The sequence below is a fragment of the Ambystoma mexicanum genome, chromosome 8 (genome assembly GCF_040938575.1).
Source record: "Ambystoma mexicanum isolate Mex_15411 chromosome 8, UKY_AmexF1_1, whole genome shotgun sequence".
Classification (NCBI taxonomy): domain Eukaryota; kingdom Metazoa; phylum Chordata; class Amphibia; order Caudata; family Ambystomatidae; genus Ambystoma; species Ambystoma mexicanum.
This window is the reverse complement of record NC_090929.1, coordinates 411611011-411637940: the sequence shown is the minus strand read 5'-3', so window position 1 is coordinate 411637940 and position 26930 is coordinate 411611011. Positions and strand designations below refer to the sequence as shown.

At 48.7% G+C, this 26930-nt stretch overlaps 1 protein-coding gene across 3 annotated transcripts in view; it reads right to left on the bottom strand.

The window, feature by feature from the left end:
- Positions 1–14739: 14739 nt before the first annotated feature.
- Positions 14740–26930, bottom strand: part of MTHFR (methylenetetrahydrofolate reductase) — a 222111-nt gene continuing 209920 nt past the window's right edge. For all 3 annotated transcript variants that reach the window (XM_069609914.1, XM_069609915.1, XM_069609913.1), the window contains exons 8-12: positions 18906–19086; positions 18028–18210; positions 17571–17672; positions 17163–17282; positions 14740–15627 (exon numbers count right to left, since the gene is read on the bottom strand). In XM_069609914.1, the coding sequence (XP_069466015.1) occupies positions 15430–15627; positions 17163–17282; positions 17571–17672; positions 18028–18210; positions 18906–19086 (784 nt within the window). In that variant the 3' untranslated portion in view covers positions 14740–15429. The remainder of the gene's footprint in view (positions 15628–17162; positions 17283–17570; positions 17673–18027; positions 18211–18905; positions 19087–26930) is intronic.

The window sequence follows — 26930 nt, the reverse complement described above, 5'->3', positions numbered from 1 at the left end:
TGCTAACAATCAAAGTACTATCTAGATGCAACGCAGGCCAATATTCACAATTCTGTCTAGGTGTGGACATACTTATATTCACCATTCTGTCTAGGTGTGGACATGCTAATATTCACAATTCTGTCCAAGTGTGGATATGCTGATATTCACAATTCTATCTAGGTGTGGAATTGCTAATATTCACAATTCTGTCTAGGTGTGGACATGCTAATATTCACAACTCTGTCTAGGTGTGGACATGCTAACAATCAAAGCCCTATCTAGATGCAACGCAGGCCAATATTCACAATTCCATCTAAATGCAGTGCGTGTTGTTCTTGACAACTATGTTACTATGTAATGCAAGGCAACTTCTACAATCCTGTCATGGATAAGATCAGTCTGGTGGTTACAAATATCTCTGAGTGTACCTGGTGTGAGTCCATGGCAGTCTATGTTATTGGGAGGTAAGATAGATTAGCAGGGGTTTTCTGGAGTGGAGCGATTGCTCTACTCCCCACCCGTGCCACACTCACAGTTTTTGTTGGTGTCTGTTGGCTGCTGGCTTCACTGGCTTCCCCTGCGGACACCTGCAGACACATATCGGAGCCGCCAATGTAGGAGCCGCCCTTGGCCTTGGGGCCCTTAGCCGCAGCGGGCTGCCCTGGGAGCACCAGTGCACCGATTCCACAGTTCCACCCTCAGTGCACCGATCGCACAGTTCCACCCTCAGTGCACCGATTGCACAGTTCAGTGCACCGATTCCACAGTTCCACCCTCAGTGCACCGATCACACAGTTCAGTGCACCGATTCCACAGTTCCACCCTCAGTGCACCGATCACACAGTTCAGTGCACCGATTCCACAGTTCCACCCTCAGTGCACCGATCACACAGTTCAGTGCACCGATTCCACAGTTCCACCCTCAGTGCACCAATCGTACAATTCAGTGCACCGATTCAGTTCCACCCTCAGTGCACCAATCCCACAGTTCCACCATCAGTGCACCAACCGCCCAACCCATTACCTCCCCTAGCCCTTCATTGCATGAACCGTCCGTTTTCCCTCCTGGTCGCATGCACCGTCAAGCCTCGCCCTCAACTCACCAAGCTACAAGTCTCCCTTCCTTTTGATCGAAACTTCCAGTGTCCTCCCCAAACTGCCCAAGCTTCCTTCAATAGTGGTCTCCTCCATTCCAACCTTCCTCAGTGGCTCCAGCCTAACCAGAGTGCTGTGACAGATCCTGCCCCCGGTGCCCTTCACCCCCACTCACTGTCTCACTGTAGCCCCCATGCCACTAGCGTGCAAAGTGCTCCTTGATGCCTGGTGCAGCCACTGTGCACTAGCACCCTCCTCCTTCTGGCTGCACTGTCCCTCTCCTGAGCCTGCCTCCAGCTCTACACCCCGTCCACATTACCAGCCTCTCACCTCCTGATGCTTGACGTCTTGTGGGTATACGTCCAGGGGTCCCAGCCAGGGTCTCTTGAGGGGCCGGTGCTCATAACTGAGGATCCCAAAGGCCGTCATGTTTGTCTCCCGGCGACTGAGCTCCATTTATGGCATTCATGAAGTAAAATGACAAGATCGACTTTATCCCTACATCTGGTACTATAGCTCAGTGGGTTAAAACACCCAGTGGAGTGATCTTTGTGCATTCTTCAAATCACGTTTGAATCCCAGTGGGCCCAGTTATCTCATGAGATTGACAGAATAATTAGTGTTAGGCTGAGTAGTAACATCTCTGAAAAGTGGCATATAAGCACTTCACTTTAATGTAGTTAGCTTAATAGTCGTAGTGAAACCCATAGGTGAGCTGAATGGAGTGCTCGGCAAAAAGTACCGAAGCTTGCATGTTTTAACTAAGGAATCAGGGGCTGTCTGCACTCCGAGATCTCAGAGGGCTGCACTTAGAGGCAAAGGAGGCCTCTGCAACTACACTTTTGCCAAGGCCGATGAAAACGCCATCCCACAGAGATTATCCAAAATAATGTCAACAGTCTAGTCTGTGTGATGGGATTTCACCCCTAATGGCACTGGTCTTCCTCCACGGCCATTCAGCCAATTACAGATGGTGAGCACCTAATGCACAGTTCTCCCCGAGGATGGTCGTGTGCTGTTGGGCAGCGAGCTGTAATGGGAATTTCTGTGGGTAGCATTTCATTCAGTCTTTTTTAGCTCAGCCATGATATGATATGATATGATATGATATGGCATTTGTAACGCGCCTATACACAAGTGTTTCAAGGCGCGACGAGGCAGGGAGGGGGGAACAAGGGGAAGACAGACAACGATCCTACTAGGCCAGGTGTCATTCAGACCGCGCAAGTGCAGGGGTAGGGGGAAGGGAAAAAGTGCAAAGGGAAGAGGGTGGGGGGAGTGCAGTACAAATAAGTAGAATAGAAATAAAATAATAAATAAATAGGGCCAGCTGGTGGCAAGTGCAAGGTAAGTGCTGGGGGGGGGGGCCTGTAGGGATACAGAGACAGTCCCGCAGTGCAGGGGTTGTCAGGGAGGCAGTGCAAGTGCCCAGGACCGAGGTCGGTGAGAGTGGCCCAGTTGCAGAATCAGTGCAGTTTAGGTGAATAATTTAGCAGGGGAGAGGGAGAGAGAAAGCAGAAGTGAAGAGGAAGGTTTTGAGGTGCTTCCGGAACCGGAGATGGTTCTCCTCAAGTTTCAGGGAGGCAGGAAGGCTGTTCCAGAGGGAGGCCCCTGTCGCGGAGAGAGATCTACCCCCAGCTCGTTGCTTCGAGAAGCGGCTGACCCTGAGGGAGTTGGAGACGGATGAGCGTAGGGCTCGGGAAGGAAGATATTTAGGAAGAGAGAGTTGAAGGTATTTAGGCCCCAGGCCCCAGAAGGCCTTGTGGACAATGCAGAGGGTTTTGAACTTAATCCTCGCAGCCACTGGGAGCCAGTGTAGAGATTTCAGTCCTGGAGAGATACGGTCCCTGGGCTCGAGGCCAAGGACTAGTCTCGCAGTTCTGTTCTGGATGAGTTGCAGAGGGCGGAGAGTGGAGGCAGGCAGATTAAGATAGAGGCTGTTACAGTAGTCCAGCTTTGAGAGAACCAGGGCTCGGGAGTAAGTGAGCTTCTGGGGGAAGGAGAGGAAGGGAAGAATACCTCTGAGGAGGTGCAGCTGGTAATGTGACTTCTTAGAGACGTCAGATATATGAGGAGAGAAGGAGAGTGTGGAGTCGAAGATGACCCCGAGGTTTTTTGCCTTGCAGGTAGGAGCAGGAAGAGGGCCAAGAGGGGCCGGCCAGAGAGCTGCAGGGAAGGAGGGAGTGGGTGTGCCGATGAGTAGGATCTCAGTCTTACTAGCATTAAGGCAGAGGTCATTGGCAGCACACCATTTCTGGATAGCAGACAGACAGAGATGAGGGAGGGAGAGGAGGAGGCCGAGGGTAGCCTGAAAATGAGCTGGGTATCGTCCGCATAGCACTGAAAGTTGGGGCAGAGGGCGGCAATGCGGTGGGCAAGGAGTGCCAGATACTGGTTGAACAGCCAGGGAGAGAGATTAGATCCCTGGGGAACGCCACAGGTGGAGAAAAAGATGTCAGAGAGGAAGGACCCAAGTTGGACCTGGGAGGGTCGATTGGAAAGGAAAGAGGTCAGCCACGCCAGAGCCTGACCAGTGATACCCAGGTTATCACAGAGACGGTTGAGCAGGATGGCATGGTTGACAGTGTCAAAGGCAGAAGAGAGATCGAGCAGAATGAGAACACATGGAGTGTTGGAGTCGAGGTTCAAGAGCAGGTCCTCACGGATGTTCAGGAGAGCAGTTTCCGTGCTTCTGGCCGCTCTGAAGCCAGATTGATGGTCATGGAGACGATCAACAGCTTCAGCATGGAGGTTAAGCTGGGAGATGGCCAGTTTCTCCAGGAGCTTGCCCAGGAAGGGAGTGATGGAGATTGGGTGATAGTTAGCCGGACAGGAGGGGTCGGCAGAGGGTTTCTTAAGGAGAGGGTGCACAAGGGAGTGCTTGAGGGGGGATGGGAAGACTCCAGAGGCGAAGGAGTGGTTGCAAAAGTCAGCCAGGGAGTCGATGTGGTCCTTGATAGTTTTGGAGGAACAGGGGTGAATCTGTTTACATGAGACTTTCATAGATCGGACTTGTCTGGAAACCTCGTCAGAAGAAAAAAGGGGAAAGGCAGAGAAGGAGGGAGGAGGGGTGGCTGCAGAAGGGCTAGAGGAAGAGCAGGGAAGAGAGGGGGGGAGGTGATAGGAGGAGAGTGAGGACAGGATGTCCTGAGTTTTAGAGATGAAGTGGGAGGCCAGTGCAGTGCAGAGGGCATGGGAGGGGACAGGAGAGGTAGAGACTGCAGCAGGGTTGGCAAGCTCCTTGCAGATTTTAAAGAGTTCAGCCGAGTTGTTAGATGCTGCAGAGATGCGGGCTTGGATAAGGGCTCTCTTCTTGGTGAGAATAGAGAGACGGTATTGCCTTTGGAGCAGGCGGCAGGCCAGTTTGTCAGAGGATGAACATGAAGCATGCCATTTCCTCTCTGCCACCCTGCACTTGTGTTTTAGGGTGACGAGATCCGAATCAAATCAGGAGTTATATTTGGCTTTGGGCTTCAGGCGGATTTTCATGACAGGGGCAAGGATATCAAGAGTATCAGATATAGCAGAGTGGAGCAAGGAGAGGGCTGTGTCAGGGTAGGAGTCAGCCGAAGGGGGAGGGAGGGGCGAGAAGGTGGCAGCGAAAGCCGCAACTGACACGCGCTTCATGGGTCTGATGACCGAGAAGGTGGGTGGCAATGATGAGGGTGGCTTTGCCTGTGGGGTAGGGAGGGTGAGGTGGGAGGATAGGAGAAAGTGATCACTCCAGGAGAGAGGAGTGGAGAGAGGGACAGAGAGGGGTAGGTCAGAAGAGATCAGAGCATCAAGAGTGTGCCCTGCAGAATGAGTAGGCCCAGACGGGAGAATAGAGAGTGAGAGAGAGTCGCAGAGGTCACGAAAAAGTCCAGTGGGGGGACAGGAGGCATCTAGGTGGATGTTGAAGTCCCCAAGAAAGAGGAGTTGAGTGGTAGAGGACAGGAGTGAGGAGGAGAGGTCAGCCCACTCAGAGAGGAAGGAGGAAATTTGACCAGGTGGCCGATAAATAGTAGCCACGGTAAGGGAATGGCTAGGAGAGAGAGAGAGTCGGCAGACAAGACATTCAAAAGAGGAGTAGGTCTGCGTAGGAGTGACAGTGGCAGGAATCCACTCAGGGAAGAGAAGGGCAACACCCCCCGCCTGCACGGTTGGGCCTGGGCACAGAGAGGATCTTGTAACCTTCAGGTAGGAGTGTGTCAAAGCTCGTGACAGAGCTGGCTGTGAACCATGTCTCAGTGAGACCGAGGACGTCAAGGTCCAGTTCCTCAAGAAGGCGACAGATAGAGGAATGTTTGACAGCAGAGCGGGAGTTGAGAGTGGCAAAGTGGAGAAGGTTGCCATCCTTGAAGGACTTCCGGGGAGGGGTACAGATCAGAGGTACGCCCTGCGGGGGTGTAGAAGAAGGAGGTGAAGAGGGAGTGCGAGAGGGGGCAGGGAGGGAGGGTAGAGGCAAGGTAGCCGAAGACAGGGGGGGGACAACAGGGGAGGAAAGGAAGTTGATGAGGCGAGGGAAGCGTCTATCAAAGAGGTGAAGGTTGGCCTGAGGGCCTTGGACCAACACAGTCCCATTAGCGTAAACATTAATGATGGCCTTAGAGGAGCGGAAGGGGGCCAAGAGGACATCCCAATGGGTGCCACCATTAATGGAAGATGAGGAGAAAGGAGAGAGCACATAGACCATATGAAGGGTCCATAGGTTAGGTGAAGGCACGAAAAAGAGGATGTCAGTGAGAGTTTCCTTAGAGCAGGCACTAGTGTAGGTGTCAGGGTTGGAGACCAGGATGTCCTTTTTAAACTTTTTCCTACCAGATTTAGTGAGGAGAGCAGGATAGTCAATAGAGAAGCAGTTAGAGAAGATAGGCGAGAGAGAGAGCACCATGGAGTGGGAGGAGGGGGGGAAGACAGATGATGCGAGAGCACACAGACAGGAAGGAACGGCAAGACAGGTTACCACATTTCAGAACAACAGCAGTATTGTGTTTTAGGAACACAGTGGAGAGGCCACCTAAGTTTGAGAATCCTGCGAGGAGAGAAAAACCCTAGTTTCCACAACTGTGGAACACAGTGAGGTGAAGACACCGTGCGAATGCAGTGGCCAGGCGTGGGTGGGCAGGAAGAAGGTGGAGAAGGCGAAATTTACTTGCGCCTTGCGTCCCCTGCGGACACCTGCAGACACACAGGGAGCCGCAACTGCAGGAGTCACCCTTGGCCTTGGGGCCCTTAGCCGCAGAGGGCTGCCCAGGAGCGAGGTGGTAATAGAAGAGGGAGGAGAGGAAGGGGAGGGGGGAGTGGGCGGGCAGGGAGGCGGGAGGAAGAGGAGGACCAGGAAGTGGGAGGGGAGGGGAGAGCAGGCACAACAACGCGCTCGGAGCGCAAATGCACAATTCTTTTTCTTTTTTTTTTTTAAAAAAAAACAACAGAAATCACTCACAGAGGCCCGCTAGGGCCAGGCAGGGCTTCCTGGCCTGCAGTCCCTCTTGGCTACCGGCGACCGCTCTCCCACGCTCAGCTCAACAAAGCCATGCCTTTACAGAATCGAGGCAAAGCAATGTTGAATTTACAATCAAAGCGAGCAGCCCAGCACAAACCAGTGGGCCACACCACATCTGATTGGGAACACTGGCAGCCTGAAACACGTTTCGGCCTCCCTGGGACACATCAACGAGGTGCTGGTATATTCCACTGGCACAGTAAACCTTTCTTCGATTAAAAAAAAAAGAGATTGATGGAAATGTCTGATCCAGTGTTTTTTTGAACATAGTGGAATTCATGCTTGCTTTGCCTATGAATCAAGCTGTACACCTTTGCCTGTCCGGAATAAGCTTAATTATAAAGATGTTCCATTCAGTCTTCACATAACCTGAAGCAGTCTCTTGTGTATGTTGAATGCCTTTGAACCCAAATACTGAGCATGCTTTGATTCTGGATTCTATCCACCTCTTCCAGGCTTTCCAAGTGTGGTGTCAAAGAACATTGCCTGGTGTCCATGGAAGACTGAACTCCTTATCCCATCTATCAGCGAGGATCATGGGTCCATCTGACTTCCAGAACAGATATTCCATGGCTGGAGCTGGGACCATGGAGCATACAGGGTCACAGAGCAGACATACAGAGTCTGGAGCAGAGACAATGGAACCTACAGCCTCAAAGGGTAGACAACCAGCAGGTGGAGTGATGGCCAAGGAGCAGTCAGCCTCACAGAGCAGACGCCCAGCAGGTGGAACAGTGTCCGTCCATGGAGGACGACTTGCATAGTAGAAGACACCCAGCAGGTGTAGCAATGGCCGCAGAGCAGGAAGCCTTGTGGAGTAGACACCCAGTAGGTGGTCCAATGGCCATGGAATGGGAAGACTTGCCTGGTGTCCAACACCCAGCAGGTGGACCAATGGCCATGGAGCAGACAGGCTTGTAGAGTAGACTCCCAGCAGGTGTAGCAATGGCCACAAAGCAAGAAGCTTTGCGGAGTAGATACCCAGCAGGTGGATCAATGGCCTTGGGGCAGACAGCCTTACAGGAGAGGAACCCAGACCCTGGGACTCTATTCTTAAAAACTCGAGTGCAATTTTAACCCAGATATAAAAAACAAAGTGAACACGCTAAATTACTACATAAATCAAGATTCATTCTCTGCACAATAAAGTACAACACCCAAACCTACACGGTGGTAAACTCAATTGAAAAAAATGGGGGTGGGGCGGGCTGTACCTCCCTTGTATCACACCCTCATCCCCATTATCCTATAATGCATTTTAACCTACAATAAACAATGCATGAAATTAAAAAAAAATCATGCACAATTTCTCGCTTGAATCCTTGCTATAAGAGCAGTTGCCCCATCCCACCTCCAAAAAAACCACCACACACAAATTTACTATCATTTTTCACGGTTTCATTTTGGGGCGGTGTGCAAGTTTTACCCCAAAACTATGTCTAAATATTGTTTCACTGCCAATGAATACATTGTGCATAATATTGCCATAAAATGCGCGCCCTTGAAATCTTCAAACAACGAATGCACATCCATCATTCACTACTAACTTCAGAGCTTGCAAATTTGTCTGGAATGTATTTATTAAACGTCCACATTAGCTTATGTTCGAGAAATTCGAATGGGGCTGCTCATCAACAAATGTGGACCGTTAAATATTTAACAACCTTACAAACGAGTGCTAAAAGTTTAGCAAGAATATTCTAGTGTAACTATTCTTTGTTAAATTGTGTTTATGTAGGATGGTTTTGACTGTCTACTTTTCGAGCAAATACGTGCCCTGAATGTTATGGTACTTTAAAAAAAAAAATGGACTCTTCCTACTCGAGATTTCTGACTCGATGTTTATGTTTCTTAAACATGAACTTCATTACGAGGTGAAAGCGGAACACACCACACAACAGCTGGAGCAGAGAGCTGGGGCTGGTAGCCCAATGGAGCAGGTAGCCATGCAGAGCAGACACTCCATGGCCGAAGCGGGGACTTTGGAGCCGATAGCCCCACACGACATGCTGCCCTGGTGTGGAGGTCTATGAGACAGAAAGCACTTTCTAGTCATTAGGTGCCAAACCCGTTTTTAGCTTTTCCGCAAATGGTTCCCTAACCTAAATAGTCTTAGGCATCAGACGCAAATACCAAGTGGTACCAATGTCATGGAGGTTCATGAGACACCAGGTGCTTTATATTATCTCTGAGTCTCCTCATAGAAAGCTGGCTGTGTGTGCTTCACTGGATGGTGTTCTCCAGGATGTTTAATGAACCGATGCAACGCTGTGATTGGGGGTCTAGGTCCCCTACCCATTCACAATTGGCCATGAATGTGGAGGGTCTGCTCCAGGTACTTGCAGAATATGGAGTACTAGTCACAAGGCATGTTGGAGAAAAAGAAACCTGATACAAAAAACTGCTTGAACTTACAACCTTCCAAGACCTCCCTTATGACATGTACTAACTTCCCCCCCCCTACCAGAGTGAGACCAAGCCTGGTGCTCACGAATTTTAACCCGAAGACCCTTCTGGATACACACCCATTCAAGTGTCCTCAGTATTGCTTGATCCCTGCACAGGCACGACAAGGGGAGTGCGCCAGATCACGTGCTCTGGCAGTGTATGGGACCTGCGACTGCCAAACATGAGGAACTGGAAGTAAACTACAACAAAGTAACATTTATACGCCAAGAATTACTTCTCAACCCTGACATCGCTGAAGTCCGTTTGTATATTCCAGCCCAGTACCCGCCTGCCTCCACAGATCCAGAAATCCTGGTATTGGGTTTCTTGCATTACGCTCACCCTTCCCCCAACACGTGGAGCAGCAAGTTCCAGTCCCCTCCGAGTGCCAGTTTGAGGGTTAGTTACCTAAATGTAGGTGCCTGTGTGGTTTGTGCACAAGACAGGATGCTAGAGAGAGACAGAACGCTACATACTAATCTATGCATTCAAGGCATGCAGGGTGAACAACACGGTAACTCGAGATTACCCAATGTAAACATACATAATTGCTAGAAGGGCAACACTTTAAAAGGTTGTTGGAGATGGAGGCATGGGGGTGTGTGTTATAGGAGCACAACGATACAGGGATTAGTGTGGTTGTGTGTTGCGTTGGAGTCAGTCTACACAGTGACAGTAAATGTGTCACACAGGTAGAACTGCAAAGCTCTTATGAGTCATAAGAATGTTGCAGCACATGTGTGTGGGCGTATAATTAAACTATAAGGCATGTCCATAATACAAATTCGGCCCATTGGCAGACTTAAGGCAAAGGGCACAGTGGTAAAAAATGACTGAGGGCCCCAGGTAGGCGGGCCATGGATGCGGAGCCTAGAGTGGGCAGAGTTGTAAATTGATTAACCTTAGGGACAAATGCTTGCTTTTTTGAAGTTTTTTTTTTTTAACCGTTTTCTGTGTTTGGGGGCCTGACTCTAGCTCGAGACAGGTGGGCCTCCTTGCCAGCTTTTGCTGTCAATGGTGGTAATATTGAATGATCAAGCCTAAAGTAAATGTTGGAAATTCTAGGGTTCAAGGCAATGCGCAATAACATGGGCAATGGTAAGGTACAGTACCAAAGGTGCTATCACGGCAGTGGCACACAGAGCGGTGGGTTTGGGGGGAGGGGCAAGCTGCCCTCTCAGAGGCTCTTTTGAGAGCCCCACTGGGACAATTGTCAGTGGGGCACCTCTCCTGTTTCGCTCATCAATGAGGGTGCCCAACGGGAAAGGTGTCCCGCTGGCAAGTCAATGTGTTGAACAATTCCTTCTCAGCACACCGATTGTGCTCAGGCAGCAGAGGGGCTCTCACGTTGCTCTGTGTCAACAGACCATTTCATTGTGAGCCATTAGGCACTGATGGGAAGGTGGGGGGCTATTAGCAGGGACTTTTGTCCATTTAGAAACCAGAAAGGGAGGTAGTGCTCAGAAGTGAGAATGTTAAAGGATATTTGTACCGTGCCCTATCACCAGAGTGGTCCAATGGCGCTCTGGCAATTCTGAAACAAAAGGGGGTTGGTTAGGCATGTTAGTAGGATAAACTTTGGAGAAGAGCAAGGGAGCTGTGAAGTACTGTTGGCAGCTTCGGTTCAAGGGTGCATAATACTGCATGCTTTATGTAATAATGACTATGGCTTAAAAAACCAAGGGGGATTTGGCAGGCTCACATTAATCTGCATGATGCTATTGTGACTTTGCATGCATCATGAGGAGAATACAGCTAAAGCCATTGTCTTATTGCTCAACATATTTCTATGACAATGTATATAGTGTATAGTTAGTTTACTATTAAAGGCTAGTTTATTATGTAATGTGGTTTGCTTCCAAGGCATTGCTATAAATAAAGTATTATTTAAGCACATGAACTGCAAAGTAAAACCTTTATAAATATTTATATCAACTAAACCTTGGAAGATGTGCTCAGTTGATTTAATTGTCCACATCCCGGTTTCACTATTTAACCAACGTGTGTGATTTTGGCCAAATCATTTAATCACACCGTGTCTAATCTGCAGCTCTGTAATGATTCACTTCATAGCTTATGTTAATAGATCATGCTGTTATTTTTTTTTTTAAAAAGCCTAATGACTGTAGAGTTGCTCCATATATTATAATAGTGCAATTTAGGTATTTTGCACCACAAAGTTATTGGCTTTCGTATGGCAATATAAAGTCACTTCCATGTTGCCTCCAAGTACCAAAAGACTGATGATGCTCCCTGCGATGTCCTTTTCTGTGAAGACATTTCTGTTGGTGCACTCCATATGCAAATTAGGAGCTTTGCATTTATTTTGCCCCAGAGCGCCTGGACAGGGCACTAATAGATGCGTTTCTTGCATCTGTAATGATTCTGCAGTTTTATTTATTTTTGTTATGTGTTAAAATGCCACCTGCCACTAATGTTACCAACAAAGTAGATTGGGGAAGGAGTGGACGGTTTGGGAGCATGAATGAGACCGTACTGAATTGCGTGCACTGCATTTGGGGTGCAGGGGAAAGTAGCTGGACTTTTTTCGTGGCTCTCCACCGCCCCCCACTCTTGCAATGCTGGATACTCCCCTGTATCACGGGATAATTCCTACAGCATACAGAACCATTTTGTGCATGTCCCCGGTGTTCTTACCCCAAACACTTGAAATGTCATTGAACATCACAGACTAAGGAATTCACCTTTTATTCTCCAAACAAACCAGGGGTTACTTTTTTTGTGCATGCTGCTTGGGGCACTTGATAGAACCCTTAACTCCAACTCACCACCTCCATATCTCCTCCGGCTCCACATGGCCCTGCTGCAGGGCACTGAACAGAAATGGATAGGGAATAAGGGCAGGATAGTGAGGAAGAAAAGTAGAGAAGGAGCAGGCAACTAACACTGATGGGGACAGGAGAGCAGTGAATGAAGGAGGGCAGAAGAGTGAGGGGGAGAGTGAGGAAGGCAGGAGGTAAGGTGAATGGACAGAGCTAGGTGGGGGTAAAAGGTTGAATGGGTAACGAGAATGAACGAGGGCAGGAGAATGGGGCAATAATTAATCAGTCACAAGAGTGAGGGGAAATGCAGGGTAGAGGATTAAAGGCAGTGGAAATAGAGAGCAGGGAGTTCAGAAAGGCAGTGGAAATAGAGAGCAGGGAGTTCAGGAGTGTAAGGAGAATGGGGAAGGTCTGAAGAGTCAGGGAGAAAAGAAGAGTGAGGGCGGGTAGTGGAAGGGAGCAATGTAGGCAAATCATGTGGGTAAACGAGGGATGGAAAAAAAAGTGGAAACCAAACTCACCAAAATCATCTGTTCATATCTCAAGTAAAGCCCACCAGTGACGGTAAGGCTCCAGTCAATGATCCTTACTACGCAGGAAAGAGTATTCCGTTGCGCCGATGCATGCACACGCGCGATGACTTAAATAATTTAAAAAGCAACAGAAATAATGGAAAAAAGAAAAGGGAAAAATGGAAGGCAAATCCCCAATTATCACACAAAAGAATCACCAAAAAGGAAAACTAAAGGGAAATAGTATTCTCTTCACCCACATGAGCACACCAAACACTATACCTGATATTTTTCAGGTGTACATATCGATCTACAGAATGTGTAGTGCTTCAAGTATATAATGGTTATATATTACTTGTGAAGTAAAAATCAGTACTTTTACCACATGGGAGGACCCAGTACTGAGGAAGTTTATTAGGCCTATGTCTGGACAGAACAGGAAGCCTTAACAGCACAGATGTGCAGGCTCAGCCACTTGCGGGTTGTGCTGGAGAGGGCGCAAATGTGGGGCTTGAGGTAAGCTCTCGATGCAGCCCCAAAACCCCACAAATCCATTAAAACTGCTATTCTCGGTTCTATGTTCATTCCCTAGCCGTTCTTTTTTTTCCCCATAACTTTTTGACGAAAACCTTTGGCCAAAAACCCCCCCAAAAAAACCCACTTTATTAGGGGATGGGGGTTCCCCCCAATCTCCCCTCCCCTATGTATTCCCTTTACACCACCCCACCCTACCCCTTATATTCCCTAACCCCACATTTTTCTATTTTTTTGTTGGCAAAACCTATATGGCAAAAACGGGGCATGAATGAACGTCGTACTGTGGAACTTACCAGAGAATTACCGACAGGAATGCGGACACTTCCACTTACTCCAACGTCACACATTACTGTACAAATCATGTCGGGCCAATCAAAATAATTGTGGCGACGTAACAGAGTCTTTTTACCCTGTGTATAAGTTATACAAATCCGAGTCGGATTTTCTGCTCTGCCAGCCCATTTACACTGTCTTCGGGCACCCAAGTGCCCCTCCCGGCTTTGTAAATACGTACCACACCCTTCCCCCGTGCTATTTCTATACCTGCTTAAACTATGATCCCATTCCCCTCGCACACCCAGCTGGTGAGTCAAAACTGTCAGCTTTCCCAGTACTTGTTTAAATATGGGAGGGAAGGAGGTGATTTGGCCATTACTATTTTACAGCTGGAGAGGTAGTCATTTATAATGCGAGAGATCCAGGTGAGAATTGTGTAAAGAGAAACATCACTCCCCTCCCAGGCAGGTTGTGCATATGGATGTATGATTCTGGCAGAATTTGCCAATCTTGCTTTTGGAGGGAGTGGTCTTGATCAGGATGGTCTTTTTGCCCACATTCCTAGAACGTAGGGTACTGGAAGACACAGTGGGAGCACCTTGTGAGTTAATAAGTAGTTTATTGTGGAAGGAGTGAGCAATCATTAGATAAGATACCTATCAATATGAGCAGTGAACTGGGCTACATCATGTGACCAGACTCACAGTTGAGCCTAGCTACATCAGTGACTGAGCGCTTCAACGTCAAAACTATCTCCATCCGCACAACCTCCAACCCGAATGCTTCCATCCCACCCTGTGAGAAGGTGTGGCTTCTGAACGATGAATGAGTGTTTTTGTGAAGGCCCAGGCTGCTGAACTCTGGCTTAGAAATAGTGCCACAATGGCTAAAAACTGCATCCAATAAAGGTTTGCATCTGCAACGCTACATGTGTTCAATCAATGGGGACTCCTGCTCGAGGGCAACTAAGGAAGCCACCCTTTGAAGTACAAACTGTGGATCAGGAGTTAATGTGGTAAAAACGGCCTGCTAGAATTGAAAGGACCCACCGAATCCCAGCTCTCACTCTGGTGTGTGCGGCACTGATGCCACCTGTCATGGACACTCATTATCCTTTGCACCTGTTTTCTGGCACCCCCTGCCTGCTATATTGGTCTCCAGAAGTAGTGGACCTCTGACCCCAAGTAGCTCAATTTTCTGCTGAAGGGGGAGGGGTGGAGAAAGGGGAGACATTGAAGAGAGAGAGTGGAGAACGAGCAGAGAGGAATAGCAAGGGAGTGGGAGATAAGGGCGGGAGAGAGAGGTTTTACAGATACAGACGCTCTGAGGCACTCCTAATACAGCACTTCTGTCCATCTTCCTCCGCCTCCAAGAACTGTGATAATTGCTGTTATTACCACCCAATTAAAAGGTACTCACTTATCGACCTCGGCAGGATGCAAGGATAGGGGGCCGTGTCAGGATTCGAACCTGTGACTTCAGGCCACAAAGATGAGCCACCGTACCAGTCACTTAACGAGATGCAGTGAAAGGCATTAATAAATACCAATCCAACCACTCTCGCCCACCACCCTTTATGTAACAGGTGAAATGAGTAGATTTCAAAATAAGCACTGCACAGTTAGACGAAAGTGTCATTAATTTAATATTACCCTATCTTTGCTGCCTCAAATAAAAAAAATAAAAAGCAAAAACGGATAGCTTATCGATAAAATCAACAAAAAGAACCTCATGGATGCAAATTCTTCTATGCCGGATGCTCCAGCACACACTCCCCCAAAAAGGAAAATGTGATGTGCAGCAGGATTCCTGGTGCTGCCCAGTCCAGTGTTCAGAAAATACGCATTGCACCCACTTTCCCTCTCCCCACCCCAAGTGCTATACAACCCCCTCCTCTCCTTTTAAAAACAGATCTTCCTATTGACAGTGGGCCTGGGTCCGCCACAGTCCAATAAAAACATTTGGATGGGCTCAGATTCTACCAACCCATGACATCACTCGCTGCTGTGGTGGGTCAGCCACTGTTTGAAGAATTTCCCGTGCAGTGTGGAGTACACAGCCCTGTACCTCCTCCATGTCTGTCAGGGCAACCAACAGTACTCGGATGAACGTGGAGAGCAGGGCAGTCTTGTCGCCCTCTGCCCAATCTGGAATGCCCACGGCTGCATGTATTCCTGGCAGGGAATGGCATTCAGCTGCACGTCTCTCAAGCAAGTCATGCCCATCTCTGCTCTTGTCCTCCATCCTGCGGGCGGGGTTGGTGTTGTGCAACCAGTTGAGGTAGCAACCTCACAAGAGGCGGCGCCAGGCCTTACTGCTCAGTTATACAGTTCAGCTCTTCAAACATGTCCTCGATCACTTGCCAGAGACAGTTCTCCAGAGGAAAGTCGTTGTCCACCAAGTTAACCAGGTAATAGTTGTCATGAATGTACTGGATAATCATGCGAGACGGGGACTCGTCCTCGTAGAGATTCGCCCACTGTTCGGTCCAGAGAGCAAAGGCCTCATCCTAGGGAGAGGAGTGAAGGAAAAATAATTCATTTATGTGATTAGTCTAGTGACGTTTCTTCTAGGAAATTTGCTAGAGTGCAATTATTCAATTGCATTTTGGGATGAATCAACAGATCTAAAGAATAATTTGAGATGTTTCCTAGAGTGTTTTCTTCTTGATTAATAATAAAACAAAAACAATAACAAATCACAACGCATGCCAGCTTAATTTTCCTCACTAGTACAGGGGCCTGCAACCTGTGGCTCTACAGATATTTTGGATGACAACTCCCATTAGCCTTACCAAGCATAGTCAGTGCTAAGGGATCATGAGAACTGTAGTCCACAACATCTGCAGAGCCAAAGGTTGCAGACCCCTGCTTTAGCAGCTCTAACATAAGAATTGAAAGTACAACTGACCCCAATCAGTAAGTCTATTTCTACTAACCATTAACACCACGTGCCGGTACACATTTTTTCAAACATAAGAACCCATACAACCCTCTACCATTACTCAAAATAAAGGAGGAAACCAGTACACCAACCTATACAAGTTTATTTCCACATGCAACAAAACCTTTAAAAACATGCCCTTGCATCAGCCTTAAAAAGAACACTAAATTCACATTTCAAATTCCTTATCACTCATTAGGAAATTCTATTTACCACATTGATTACTCGATGATGAAAACAAATCTAAAACATTGTCAAAGAAGCAATGCCTCAAACAAATGGTGTCCATCAATTGAGTCCCCAAGGAAAAGGTCCTGGAGGAAATGAATGTGGACCATACTTTAGGGCCACAGCCGGTAAAAAGACGTTTGCAAGCTGCCTCGACTGCATACAGGCAGGTAAACCTAAGCAGAAAAACGGGGTGTATAATGCAGACGCTTCAGGGATGAAAGTGCGGGTGGCAGTGAAAGGTGCAGGAAGCAGCAGAGGACATGAAAACAGATTCTGGTGCTGGAGTGGAAAACATAAGACAGGCTGCATGAGCCTGGGGAGAGGGCGGCCAAGCGTACATAAGAAGGGTGGACAAGTAGGTTTAAAAGGAATATGCAGGGATCTTAGAGAGCAGAAAAAGGGCATCAATTCCGAGGGTCCAAAGAGGGCAATGCACAGGAGCATTGGGGAGAAATGGTAGCCTGCACAAAATGGGAGGGAGCAGCAGGAAGTATCCAAGGGTCTTTTTACACAATGGGGGAGAGAATTTGAGATTCATTTGAGGTGTCAAAGGGAAGCAAGGCCGTCTGCAAGTAAACCAAAGGAGGTTGGCACTGGTTTCAATCTTCAGTTTCTAAGACTCGATTACACGATTTTCAAAAAACATGCCTCACGAATCTATGATCCCAGTGGACAAGGGAGGAGATGCAGGTCTTGGAGTTTTGCACAGCCAGAAGGATAACCTTGCTGCACAGGTCCAGAGAGCTCTAAGGAAGAGCTAACAAGCCTGAGCAATCCCACCTCAGTTACCAATGTTCGAGAAGCATCACAAGCTGAAGGAGATTTGACCTTGGATGACCAAGTGCAGCAATGCTCAAAGGTGCTTCTTACCTTCCAGGACATGAAGCTGACAGGATCGACCACTGTGGGTTGGATGATCTCCCGACCAGGGAATATGCCCCAGGTCACGGCGTTGGGCTGCAGCTCTGTCGCGTTGGTAATGTTTTTTCCCTGTGAATAGAAGAGAGTGACTGCCTGCAGGAAAGCAGTATTGAACACATCCAGGAAACGCTCTAGTTTACAGCCGCACCAGGGACCCTTTCTTGGATAATTCCAAGGAATGGCAACCGACAGCAAAAATTAAAACATAACTAATAAAACCAACACACCGTGGACAGGTGCTATGTCACATTGTCCATAAAATTGAGGAGCATTAAAACATCAGATACACTATGGGCTGCCAAATTATGTATACCCACCCCTCAACACAGTAAGTGGAAAAACAGGAAAACTTTGTACCTGGACATTGACAATATGATAATTGACTCGTGGCTCATACTTCTTTAAAACTTTGAGCAGGGCAGACACATTCTCACTGGATGTGAAGAATTCTAGGTATGCCTGTGGGGTAGGAAAGCAGTGGGAAGAGATCAGTGTCATCATGCTAGGAAAGTTAGACTTGCTCTAAAGGACAGAACATGGTCATGGAATGGACAAAGGCAGTATGATTAGAGGTCTACAAAGGCAGGACACGGGAGGCTGTGTCACTAATGGGCAAACCCACACGTGATGAATGACAAGAGGGTCAACGTGTACACAGGAAGAGGAGGACATGCAAATGAGTGCTTGCTGGATAATTAAACACGCATAGGAGAGAGGACAGGTAGCACAAGGAACAGGAAGTCCAAGATGAAGTAGGAGGTATGGTATACAAGTAGGCTGGATGACCAAATCAGAACGGTATATCCTTGAGTACCTTTTGAAAGACATATCCCCCACTTGGTCCCCAGCCCACCACAGGATCTGAGGACGTTCTAGCATTCATGTTGGGCTGGGAATTGATGGTCAGAATCCCTCTTCTGTTAACTTTCTGCAGCTCATCTTTCATTAGGTTGGTCTCTGGAGCCAGCGGGTCATCGTTCCACGGAAGGCAGGTTACCTACAGACAGAAAAGCCACAAAAATTAAGAGAACCGCCAAGATGCCAGGTTCAGCACTTTTCTGGGAACAAAAGGATGCTGCAGGATGAGGCAATTCTGTTGTTCCAAGTGAGCGGGATGTAGCTAGGCTCATCTGTGAGGTAGCCGGTGGGCAGGACAATGTAGATGCAGTTGGATGCCTGATGCAGTCGGGAAAGGGCAGAACACATGCAAGTGTCCAGGAAGGTTGGATGGCTAGGGTGGGGCAAAACGGCTGGTGCCCAAGATTTGAAATATGCAAATAAACCTGGGCTTGTGGGCATAACATGACAGAACTTGGTTAACATTGGACAGGACAGTTGTGGTCCAATGGAAAAAGATAGTGTAGATGTAAATGGGACAATTGTGGCTAGCAGAATTCGACGCACACAGAAACCAGAGCCTTAGACAGTGCAACTTCATTTACTGTTGGCTGGTAGACTAGAAGACCAACCTTATAAACTCATCCCAAAGGACTTAGTATTTTCCTGATAAGTGTTATTAGCTCAACATTTCTATCAGAATCCTCCAAGTGTTGAGTTCCAACGATCATTGGCCCATTTCTCATCTCCTGCCCCAGAAAAGTCACCAAATTCCAATTTGCATGGCTCACAACTATTTGACCATGCAAGGAGAACTGCAACAACAGCAAAGTCTTGCATACACCAGGTTTGTACCTTGTGTCCACTGCTGTTGGGCTCACCAGAGATGTAGCTAGTGAACACCTCATACACACTCTCCTCGCTTGTCAGCTCCTCACCCCACATTTTCAGTAGCTCCTCCCGAGGAGACTTGCTCTTCAGGTAGAATAAGTAATAATCCTTCAACTCTCCAAAGGCTGGTGAGGAGGAGTTACCCCTGAAAGATAGAAACAAAAAATAAAAAACAAAATTAATATTTGTGCCATTTTGAGGGGTGGGAGAGCAGGCTTTCAACAATATCCCAGAATAACAGGCCAATTTTGGTCACGATTAAGCAGACATTTTCGTGGGCAATCTGCAACCCTAAGATAAGTCTAAATCTACGGGGATCAGCGATTCGGAGCATGGTAAAATACTGGATTCCATGCAAGCTACATATACCCATGCAGTGGTCTCCTGTGCAGGCACCGGAAGCCCACCCAGAAGGGAACTTAGGCACCCCCATTTGGTTTCTCCCCAAATTAGAAGATTTTCACATATTTGACTTTTCTTGCACCAGCAAAAACCACATGAAATGCGCACAAATAAAAACAAAGCGTCCTGGGCACCATTTGCAACGAATTGCAGATGAAAAGGATCCCACAGAGGTTAAAAAGGAATAGTGAGGTAGCTGCAAGAGTTAGCGAGAAATTTAATTTCTGTGCCAATTCCCTTTAATGTTAGAGACCCCCATCTCTTTTGCTGGACTCAGGATCTTTTCATTTTTACTCCAGAGTCAGTGGGACCTTTTCTCACTCGTGTTTTTCTGACTATGATTCCTTACTGTTTTCTGGAGTTTGGTAAACTCCACAGGCATCTGCTTTTGCATGGTGACACACAGCATCTTTTGTGCAGTGCCACTGTGAAGTCCCTTGGACTTCTCTTAATGTGTAACTACAACTACTGTTCCCAAGAATATAACCTCTGTCTTACTTACCTTTACTTTATGGGTCCAGCACACACCACCCTACGTGGAGTGCTATGGGTTTACATAGTAATTCTTTTAACCCATTCCTCATGTTATATTTTGTTACACTAACTCACTTGAATGGCTGGTGGCAGTGGGTTGCTTTTCTTAGTACCCAGTGACATGTATCTGCAGGCTGATATTTCAGCTGCAGTGCTGCACACCCAAGGGTGACCATTTTCCCAAAGTGGCCCCTGTCTTCTTTTTAATCTATTTCTTGTTAGTTCGTTTCTCGAGACAAACTCTATTTTGCGCTACACCCGACTTGCTGCGACTTTTCAAGGCTGCAGAAGCACAATATCCAGGGTACCTCAACCACCGGTGAGTGCATTGTCTTCTGAAGTCCGAATCCCAACAGATCTTCGTGGGCATCCAGAGGACCCTACAGAAGCAAGAAATCAGCATCCAGAGTCCAGGACCGAGGGATCAAGGAAATCCTAACCAGAGCATTTCATTCTTCTTTGGCCCTGAGAAAAAGGCACCAAAACCACAGAGATCTGCTGAATCAATGGAAATGCATTGCTGCTGAGTCCCTCTCTCTAGTGATGCTGCAGGAGCCCGCCAGACGTCCTCCCTTTCGTCACCAGGAACAAGGAAGGCATCCAGCTGGAACACTTTCTTCATTTCAAAGGTACAAATGGGGCTTGGGGTATTTAATCCTTTTGCCATTTTGGGTGCTTCCTATCTTTGGTTGTGCAATTTAACCCTACACTAAGTTGACCCCAAATTAGCTGCATTGGCCTTACAGCTTGTGCTTTCTTAAGGTGACTCCTCTTGAGTTTCTGTGGTTTCTCCTTTGAACACTGACTATTTAAGAAAATATATTTCTAAGAAGAAGAGCATCAGAACTTTAACTTTGTCCATTGACTTTGGCTGTCCTGGCTCCCTAAAGGCCCCCTTCTGAACCTATTGGCTTTGGCAGTGCCTATTCCTTCACAGGTTTTAAATTACACTTTAATGCTGGGATAATAGACTGTCTGCATCCCTTTGGGCGAATCTAACTGTTCTTATCACTTATCAGTCTGTTCTGATCCAACCCTAACCTTTCCTCCCTTAAAAGCTCAATACTAGAAAGGTGATACTATATCAATGCTATACTGACCTCAATTGGTTACCTCTGGGTGCTGGAACATGTGTAACATATGAATGAATTACTCACCTGCTTTATTGTTCACTTTTTCAATTGAATCCTAACTTACAATGCTGACCCTGCGCTACGAAACGCAGAAACCTTTGATGTTTCTTGTGAATGTAGACGTGGAAATAGGCATCCTCCAGGTCCAGAGATGTCAAGAAATCCCCTTCCTTCAGATAGCCAAGCACGTACTGCAACGTGACCATCCTTAACTTTTGGGTGTTGAGACGTTGCAGGTCTAGGATGGGCCTCCAGGACCCCTCCCCCATCTTCTTTCTGACCAGAAAGTATCTGGAATAGACTCCGGACCCCCCGGAGCAATTGGGAAACTAGCTCCATTACCCCCTTTCGCAGCATGGCCCGTACCTCCTCCAGGAGCCGAGGGATGTGCTGTTCCTGATGGATCATCGGAGGGATCCGCAGACACCTGCTTTGAAACTCCAGGGTGTACCCCTGGGCAAGAGCGTCCAGCACCCATCTGTTGGTGGTTATCGTCCTCCACTCAGTGACGAAGCTTGTCAGCCAGCCACCCAACAGGGTGCACGCTGATGTCCCGGCTGGGTCAGGCCTGTTTCAGAGCCGGCATCCTGCCCTCCGTGCGACAGCAGCGATGTCCTCCACTATCGTAGGCCTGGGAACGGCCTCTGTAGGCTTCCTGAGTCATGGATCTGGGGGGCTGACCTTTGGAAGACCCGCTCCACTTTCCCCTGGAGGAGCGAAAAGAAGAGTGCTGCTGCTGGAGAGTCCCCAGGGAACGGGTCGTCTCCGTATCCGCCTTGATGGAGGGACACGTCAGCGACCTTCCCAAAAAGGTCTCTCCGTTGAAGAGCATGTCCAATACCTTCGCCTGGACCGCCTGCTAGAAATTCGCGGGCTTCATCCAGACTTGTCAACAAAGGCAGATGCCGTTCCCCATCTGCCGGAACCCAGTGTCGGCGATATCCAACGCCACCATAATGGAATGAACAGACGCTACTTCCCCCCCTCCTGGAAAAGAGCAATTGCATCCATCCTCTTATCGTCGGCGAGTAACTCCAGAATAGGCCCGAGCTTGTACCACAGCTCCCTGTCGTACCTGGCTAGGACCACCAGTGCGTTGGCCGCTTTCATAGTGGACACTGCCGTGTAAATCATCTTCCTTCCCTTGGCGTCCATCTTCTTCCCCTCTCTGTCCGGAGGGATCAAAGACAACAAGGACTGGTTAGCTGACCATTTCCTCGCGGCCACCGATACCACCAAATCCGGCGATGGGTGCGACCTCTGGCCCTTGGGTGCAGAGTCCGGCACCCGATACTTCATCTTCAGCCTATCATGTTTGGTTGGAGCCGTGCAAGGGATCTTCATGAGGGTCAGGTCCTCTTCCCACACATCCTCTAGAAGGGGCACCACCATGATTGTCTTCCTCTTGGCCTTGTGCCTCTGGTACAAGAAACCCTCCTTCTTGGTTTCTTCGGCCACAATCTGAAATAGCTCAGAGGCTCTGGCGATCATTGAGTGGAACGACCCCACCTCGTCCGGTGGAGATGCCCTAGGTGGCGCTTCCAAATGCAGAGACTCGCTGTTCGCTGCAACGATATCCTCCTAGTCGTCAATGGTCGTGGCCGTACCCGTCCCTGGGTCCGCTGGGGGAGAAGGGGCCCGACGCGGGTGTGGAGGCTGAAATGGGGTGGTTGGATGACGTTTCCTCTTCTGCATTGGAGACTGAACAGGGGTCTGGAACGGAATCGGGCCCGGTGGCATCCTCTCCTGAATCTCTGACACCAAGGTGTGAAGGGTCGACAGAATGTCCAGCGAGACATCCCTCGGCTGATTTGGCAGAATCGGAGAACTAGGCCCTGCGCCGTTGCCATCCTCTTCCACGTCCTAGTGGACCGTGTGCAAGGATAGCTGGTTCTCGTCGTCCGTGGACGAGACCTCCATGGCTTGCGCCACGACGTGAGAGGGCTGTTTCGGGGGGCTTCTTGCCCCCCCATGCAGGGTTTGAACCAGGGTCTGAGCTGGTTTCCCCCTTCAGACTTTACCAAAGTCAGTGTGGCGGTGTCACGCCTCGGGGGCAGGGATACCATCTGTGCTGCTGGGGCCACCTTCCCAGGGTCAGCTCCCTCATCAGTCGTGATAGCAGCTGCCACCAACTCTATCGTCGATTAAGTTTTAGCTTGTGCCAATTGGGACCGTTTGGGCCACCCGTGGCTCTCTGACTTCTCCCGCAGTTTAGCCGGGTTAGACGATACCCTTTTCGAGGAGGAGCTCAACTGAGGGCAGGCAAAGGAGATGAAAGGTGATGTTGATTGTGCCCTGTCCACCTTGGGACCCACTTCTGCTGCAAACCCGGTGGCCTCGGACTTGGCCCCCCATGGGTGAGGTGCCCTCAAAGTGACTTAGAAGGCCGCTCCTCGGACCGGCTGGTCCGGGGTGAGGCATGACCTTGTCCGGGGCACGGCCTTCGAGTTAAGCCACGCCGCCTGTCTACTGTGCCTGTCACTCATCGTCTGCTTGGCGAACCCGAGGCATAGCTCGCACTCCAAATCCTTATGGTCTGGGTGCAGGCAGTAGAGGCATTGTAGGTGTTGTCTTCTACATACATTTCGTAGCCTGCACTTGGTGCAGGGTTTGAAGAGGGTCTTTCCCTCCTCCTCCTTCATTGTCGGAGTGCACAAGTAGGCCCAATGGCCTTCTGGAAGCTTTGAAGATTTTCGCCCTTGAGAGGTGCTGAAATTCCCCGACAACGGATCCCTGCTGTCGGCAGATGGAGAAAAGAGCACACAGGCTCTCGGAAACAAAAATAGAACCTTTTTCCTTCGAAAGCATAAAAAAAGTAGAAGCAAAACAAACGTGAGGACTCCCAACATTGAAGCGTGCAGTAAAAATCTGAAGATGGCTGCAAGAGGAGGGGCTTGAGAGCCCTCATTGGATAGGGGCAGTATGACCCAGAGGACAGTGATTGGTTTAAAGGAGAAATACAGTTTGTAAGGGACCCATTTCTTTCCCTTTTACTGTGGATTCCCAGCCTGACGACGGGCTATATTCATGAGCATGTGACTCCATGCCAGACCCCAGGCTGGCGAATGGTAATTTAGAAGAGAAGGCCTGAAGCTCGCTCACTCTGCGAGCAGAGGTAATGGTCGTCAAGAATACTGTTTTCAAAGAACATCCTAAGTGAACAAGAATTTAATGGTTCGAATGGGGAACCATCAGGAAGCTTAAAACTAGGTTGAGATCCCAGACCGGAACAATGAATGGAACCGAAGGGAAGAGGTTGGTCAATCCTTTTAAAAACTGGATGACAATAGGAACCTTGAAGTAGGAACTTTGTTCAGGAGAGCGCTTGAAAATGGCAAGCTCAGCCAGATAGCCCATGGCTGTAGCAACCTGTAGCCGCTGATAGGTTAGATGCAGGAGAAAAAACAAAACCGATGGTGTGTCACAAGAAAATGGATCAATCCCTTTACCGCTACACCAGCTGCAGATCATGTTGCAAAGGCAGTGGTATAGAGATTTACTTGCTGGCCTTCTGGCCGAAAGCAACACCTCCATGACGTCTGCCAGAAGGTCCCAATCTTTGTACCTCAATCTCTCAGAAACCATGCGTGCAGGTGAAGGGTCCTTATCTCTGGATGAAGAATGTGACATCCCTCTTGCAAGAGGAGATCCTCTCTTTGTGGAAGATGAATTGGAGGGCAGATGGACATTTCCAGAAGTTCCGGGTACCACGTTCTCCTGGCCCAGTCTGGTACAATCAGGATCACAGATTTCCAAAACAAACTTCCTCATCATCCTGAGAACATGAGGAATGAAGGGATCGGCATAAACACATACAGCAGTAGAAATTCCCAGTCCACTACAAATGCATCCCCTACAGCTCCTCTCTGAGGAAATTCCCTGCAGCAGAACAAGTCGCACTTCCTGTTGACACTGGACGTGAACAGATCTACTTGAGGGTTTCCCCAAAGGGCGAAGATCTCGAAGTACTTCCTGAGCTAACGCCCACTCGTGGGAGATCGTGCTCTGCCTACTCGGAGCACTCACCGCTGTGCTTTCCTCTTCGGCCAGATGAACTGCCAACAGAGAGATTCCTTTTTGCAATGCCCAGAGCTGCATCGCCTCTAGGCACAGTGGTAGTTACGGTACACCCCCTCTCTTATTGAGGTAATGCATGGCCACTGTGTTGTCCGTCATTATCAGGACATTACTTCCCCGTACAGAGGGCAGAAAGGCCATAAGCGCTGGTCTGATTGCCCTCAGCTCCAAAAGGGAGAAATGCAGGTTGGACTGCGACAGAGACCAGCGTCCGTGCCCCCCCAACCTGAGAGGGAGGCGCCTGTAACCACTGTAATCTCCGGCCATGGGTGCCAAAAGGGTTCCCCCTTTAACACATTCTCCTTGATGGTCCAACACAGATCCTTTGCGACCCTGCTCGGGATCCGTACCAGATCTATCATCCTGCCAGAGAATTGTGACAACTGAGTCCTGAGGGCCCACTGAAGGGACCTCATCAGTCTCGGGAGGATAGCTCAGCGGCAATGTGCTGGCCCTGGAAGCAAGTCGACACACAGCAACACTGGTTCGATCCCCGGGTCCGCTCTTAGAAACCTCTGGGTATTAAGTGCGTTATAAATAATCAATCATATCATCCTCAGGTGGGCCTCTGGCACCAGAAAGATGCAAGATGCCATGAGACCGAGCAACCTCAGAAAGGTCATAAGATTTGGGGCACTCCGAAATGTGCTTACCATCTGCGATACGTAGGTAGCCCTTACCCCGGGTGGCGAAGCTTTTCCCAAGGAAGAGTGCAGGACTGCTCCAATTAATTGTCAGCTTTTGGAACAATATCATGTGGAACTTCCTAAAGTTTAGGGAGAAGCTCAGTCTGTAGAGAGAGCGATAGGTGCTGTCCAGATGTTAGAGCCTGCTCTGGTGAACGTGCTGCGATCAACCAATCGTCCAGGTAGGGGCAGATGTGAATCCCCCACGTCTGTAGATTTGATGCTACCACTGCCATCAGCTTGGTGAATATCCTCAGGGCAGAGGTCAGCCCGAATGGCAGTACCCAAAACTGATAGTCAGAACTGCCAATGGCGAATCACAGGTATTTTCTGTGCTTGAGATGAATCGGCACATGAAAATAAGATTCCTGAAGATCCAATGACGCCATCCAATCCTGGAGCTGAAGCGCCTGGAGGACCTGTGAAAGAGTGACCATCTTAAACTTGTCCTTCGTGAGGAACTTGTTCAAGCATCTCAAGTCCAAGATGGGTCGTAACCCTCTCCTTATTTTCTGATACCGAAAAAGGACAGAGCACCAGCCTTGATTTCTTTCCGCCAAAAGATACCTGTTCGATTGCACCCTTCTCCAACAGTGTCTGAACTACCTGTAGGAGGAGCATATCTGGGACTGTCCTCCTCAGAAAGAGGAGGCAGTAGCCATGGGCGACAGTTTGTAGAGCCCAAGCATCTGTTGTAATTCTTCGCCATTCCTTCAGGTGCAGGGCTAAACTGCCTCCCACTGCAGACACATGCTTTACATTTACAAAGCGGTTTTGGGGTACTGGCCGGTGCAGAAGGCAAGGAGGCTGTAGCAGCTCCTCTGCCCGATCGACACCAGCCACTCTGCTGTGTCTTCTCCGTCTCCTTTGCGTAAACTGACCTCTTGCTTTTCCAACAGAGGAGCAGTATCGAAATTAATGATTTCTCCGTCCCACATTGAAAGACAGTTGATCGACTCTGTTGCGGGCATACAACGGCCAGACTCTGAGACTTCTCTGCTGCCTTAGGCGACTGCAATTCAAGGCTTTCATCTGCTTTTGTTCCAAACAAATAAGACCTTTCAAATGGCATATATAACAGTCTGGATTGCACGTCAGAAGCAAACCCTGATTTTCTTAGCCAGGAAAAACATCCAAGCATTGTAACAGCAGCCATA